Source organism: Drosophila persimilis, unplaced genomic scaffold (assembly GCF_003286085.1).
Source record: "Drosophila persimilis strain 14011-0111.01,24,50 unplaced genomic scaffold, DperRS2 tig00000000-arrow-pilon, whole genome shotgun sequence".
Lineage (NCBI taxonomy): Eukaryota > Metazoa > Arthropoda > Insecta > Diptera > Drosophilidae > Drosophila > Drosophila persimilis.
The window spans coordinates 17,909,623-17,913,863 of NW_020825288.1; the positions used below are offsets into that span (position 1 = coordinate 17,909,623).

The following is a 4,241-nucleotide window of genomic DNA, read 5'->3' on the forward strand; positions in this document are numbered from 1 at the left end:
GATTGAGTCTTTCAATTAAATATTCGCGACATGGGTGGATCATTGGTCCGTAAAACAGAAGCATTCATTACGCTTATTTTAAGAAGCCTAAATAGTCTGGCATGATAATTTATTCGGGATTATAAACCATTAAATTAAGGATGGCAATCAGGACCATTTACTTGGGCTTTACATTTTTATTTTATCAATATCTTAATGGATAAAGTCTAAACAATTTGTATTATTTTATTGGTGGGTATATCACATACATTTATTGACAAATAAATCTCCTAAGTCAGGCCATTTCAGCATTCTAACTAACTAGCAAGCAAGTGGGTCAGATCTAATGAAAACATCACAGTTTTTAGTCAAACTAAAATTCAAGAATTTCGTTTTTTATTAAGGATGGCTGAAAATTTTTTAAATTAACGTTGCACTCGATGAAACTAGTCTAAGGGAAGAATACGCGTATTTTAAAAAATATCAACATTAAGATAAAACTGTTTTGAAAAAGCAAATTCAGCAGCACTCTGATGAGCATCGCGAATCTCATCAGAGTGCAGCGGAGTTCGCTTTTGTGGAGTAAAGGACGGTCCTGCCTCAGCGCTAGCTGACCCCGAAATCGTCAGAGGAAGAGGAGGAGGGACCTGCTTAAAGCGCGCGCCTGGCTGCTGTCCATCGAATCGTCAACGTCAGTGGGTCAAACTATCACACATACATATATACAAAAACTACCCCAAGAAATTCTGGGCAGGATCACGGGCCTACTCCTTCAACTCTGGCTTAACGCTAAATTCCGCCTTGGGCTGCTGCCCCCCGGAGGCGGCTGCTGCTGCCGCCGCCGCTGCCGAGGCAGCACTGAAGGCAGCCAAGTTTCCCAGCATGGAGGTGTTCTGTGGGAGGGCGGGATAGAGGTTTTGGTACAAGAGGGGGTTCTGTAGCTGGAAGAGGGCCATCAAATGGGTCAGCTGGAAGTTTGGCGCCATGGCATCTGCCCCAGTTGCAGCGGCAGCGGTGGCACCAACATTGAAGTTTGGCAGGAGGCCGGGAAACAGTCCATTGGCGAGTGGGTTGAGAGAAGATTGGGGAATGGATTGTTGCAGGGTCTGGAGCATGGTCTGATTGCTGGAATCATCCTCGACTTTGAGACGTTTCGCCTCTGGTTGCTGAGCATCGGCGGGCAGTTGCTGTGAATGGATAAATGTACATACATACGATATATATCAGATACTATGTTCCAGCAGGACTCATGTGATCTATACTCACAATTTTCTTGGGTGGCCTGCCGCGCTTGCGGGCCAGGAAGTGCTCGGCGGAGAGAGAGGAGAGAGGGGTGGAGGTGTTGCTGCTGCTGGAGGCACTGATCGGGGGCTGAGTGGCGCTGGCGGTTGGCTGGGGCGCGGATTCCAGCGAGGACTCCTCCACTTCCTGCTTGCTCTTGAACTGCTGGTAAGCCTGCTCACCGTCCTGCCGATCGTGCTTTCGCTTGTGGCTGATCATCTGGCTGCTGGAGTGCAAGATGTAGTCACAGCCCTCGCGGACGCAGTGGATGTGGTTGCAAACCGTGGAGAACTTGCAAGCCTCGAAGGGACAGGCCTCCGTCTTCAGAATCTTCTTGAAGCCATCCATCTTCAACTGATGGTCCTTCAGGTGATAGGTCTTGTGTTTGTCTGAGGAGCGGACAGATAATCCCGATTAAATTTCTATTCAACATGGACCACCAACATGGCTCTACGCTGGACACTCACCCATATCAGCCTTGTTCTTGAATGTGTGGTTGCAACCCTCGCGACAACAATGATAGTGCGATATCTTCCTGCCGAAGAAGGGGCAGTCCTCAATGCGACAGTTTTCGTGGGCTCGAAAGCGTCGGAAGCCCTCGTTGACTATCTCGGAGTCCTTGCGATGGAAATTGGCGTGCATCTGGACGTCGCTGGTGCTCACATACACCTTGGGGCAGTGCTCGTAGATGCAGTGGTAGTGGGTCTGCTTCCAGTTGTAGGCACAGCCCTTGCCGTAGGTCGGGGCGCAGTCGTCCGCCGAGGAAAAGCGGGCAAAGCCCAGCTTGAGGCTCTCCTTGCGCTTTTTGTGCCACTTAAGGTGCCGGATGATATCGTCCTTCTTGCTCAAGATCTTGCCCTGGCAGGGCTCGTCGTGGCAGTGGAAATGTTCGCGAAAGTTCTCCTGCCGGCACAGGCTGTTCTCGCACTCCAGATACGAGGACACCTTTCGCAGGTTCTTCAAGCTATCCTCGCTCTGCAGGAACGCGTCCAGGCTGCTCGCCGTGGACAGGCTGACAATGCTCTTGCTTTGCTCGCTGGAGGGCGGGGTCAGGAGGGAGTTGGTCTGGGTCTGGGCTATGGGGGTGTTTGGAGTGAGCTCGCTGTCGAGGGGCGTGATGTTGTACGATGAGTCCGCCGGCTGCTTGACGGGAGTGTACTGCAAGGCGAGAGGAGAAGATGAGAACGATGTTACATAAGATAGTTGAGTCTCGTCTCGTCTCGTCTCGGACAGACTGCCTGGTGCCCACAGCTGGCACCCCGCGCGCTGCCGACACAGCTGTTTGTTTTCTTTGGAATCGAGATCTTTCTGTTTACTCTCAAACTCAAGCAAACCGAAAAAAAGTTCTTGAATCACGAATCGTTTGGTGTATCACTCGAATTACAAAAGCGTGGGATATTCCCCATATATTCCATGTATCACCCACCATTTAAAGTTCAAAAAGAGAGACATGGACAATTCGAATAATAAAGCTTTGTCTTCACTCTATTCCCATTGTAGGAATACCAATGGATCCCCCCCAATGTGATCCAACGAACTACTTACCATGCTGGGGGAGTCAACGCTGTCTATCGTCGACTCCAACGGTTGCACGCCCGACATCACCAGCAGCTTCTCGGAGCTGGCATTGGTGCTGACCAGCCCCGAGGAGCTGCAGCTGTTCAGGCTGGACAGCGGCTTGTCATCGTCATCGTCATCGTCAACATCATCATCTTCATCTTCATCGTCGAAATCCTGCTCAAATTTGACTGTGACGGCCGAAAGGCTGCTGGCAACATGCGCCCCCTGAGCCACTGCAGATGTTGCTGCTGGAGTGATGGCTGCGTCGGCAGCATGTTGCGCTGCGTTCTCGATTGGCGTTGATGTCACTGTGGATGATTGCAAAAAATTATTTGTGGTAAGCTGTTCGACATTTACTGCGTTTGAGAACTGGCCCAGCATCATGTTTTGTTGCAGCTGCTCCTGCTTCAGGGAGCTGGGCGTGTGGGTGGGTGTTAGTAGGAGGTTCGATGTTGCCAACAAGTGTTGCTGCTGTTGCTGTTGCTGTTGCTGCTGCTGCTGCTGTTGTTGTTGCTGCTGCAGCATGAACTGCGTCAGGGGGGGCAATGTGTTGAGCAACATCTGGCCAACAAAGTGGTTAGGTGCTGGGGGCGTGGATGCTGCAGCATGGGCAAATGGTTGTTGTTGAAGAGCAATCAAATTACTATTGGGACTACAACTACGACTACTAAGAGTACTATAGGTCGTGTTTTGCGAGCTAATGCGTTTGTGCGTTCTTGTCTTGAGAGGTTCGAGCTGCTGCTGTTGCTGTTGCTGTTGCTGTTCATGTTGCTGCTGCTGTTGCAGGCATGTGCTGCTGGAGATGTCCTCGTTCTGTGTGTAGGTGTATCCAGCCAGCTGTTGTTGGGGCTGCGGTAGCTGCAACTGCTGCTGCTGCTGCTGCTGCAACTGCTGCTGTTGCTGTTGCTGCTGCAGCAAGTTCATCATATAAAGTTGCATTATAAACTCCATTTGATTGGACATTCTGGCAAAGCACTTTTATTTATTTATTTTTCTAGTCAAACACAGCACTGAACCAAGAACTCTCGCCTTTCGTTTTAAAAAATTCTTAAGATTTGGCCTCGATCTTGAAGATTTTTGGTTGGTTTTTTGTCACAGCACAGTTTGTTGAACACAGCGGAACACGGAAATCTCGTCCTCGATCGACTGTCTAGCACGGCCGTCTGGCGATCATCGAAGTTCGGCTTCGAGTGTCTCAACTCTTCCACGGCCGCCAGCTAATATAGCAGAAGTTGCGCAAACTCGAACCCAAACTTCGAGCTGCAACCCTCTCCTCTGCTGCCACACTCTGTGCCACAAACGATCTCGCTCGCTCTCGACTCTCTTAAAAAACGGTCGAGCAGCCAACCAACCCCGTTGTGGCGGCTGGGCTGGCCGCTCAACCCCTAGTTTTTTAGCGACCCTTAGCCGGAAAATGCTCT

The 4,241-nt window shown here is 50.3% G+C and overlaps 1 protein-coding gene across 2 annotated transcripts; it reads right to left on the bottom strand.

The window, feature by feature from the left end:
* Positions 1–743: 743 nt before the first annotated feature.
* LOC6588281 (transcription factor castor) lies at positions 744–3,783 on the bottom strand. Of its 2 annotated transcripts, XM_026984159.1 has the most exons (5): positions 3,465–3,783; positions 2,806–3,128; positions 1,728–2,418; positions 1,246–1,649; positions 744–1,166 (listed from the first exon to the last, which is right to left on the bottom strand). In XM_026984159.1, the coding sequence occupies exons 1-5, from the start codon at positions 3,781–3,783 to the stop codon at positions 744–746; spliced, it is 2,160 nt and encodes a 719-aa protein (XP_026839960.1). The 2 variants fall into 2 exon arrangements, with proteins under 2 accessions (XP_026839960.1, XP_002014138.1); XM_002014102.1 differs by having other exon boundaries at positions 2,806–3,783.
* Between the last annotated feature and the right edge of the window lie 458 nt (positions 3,784–4,241).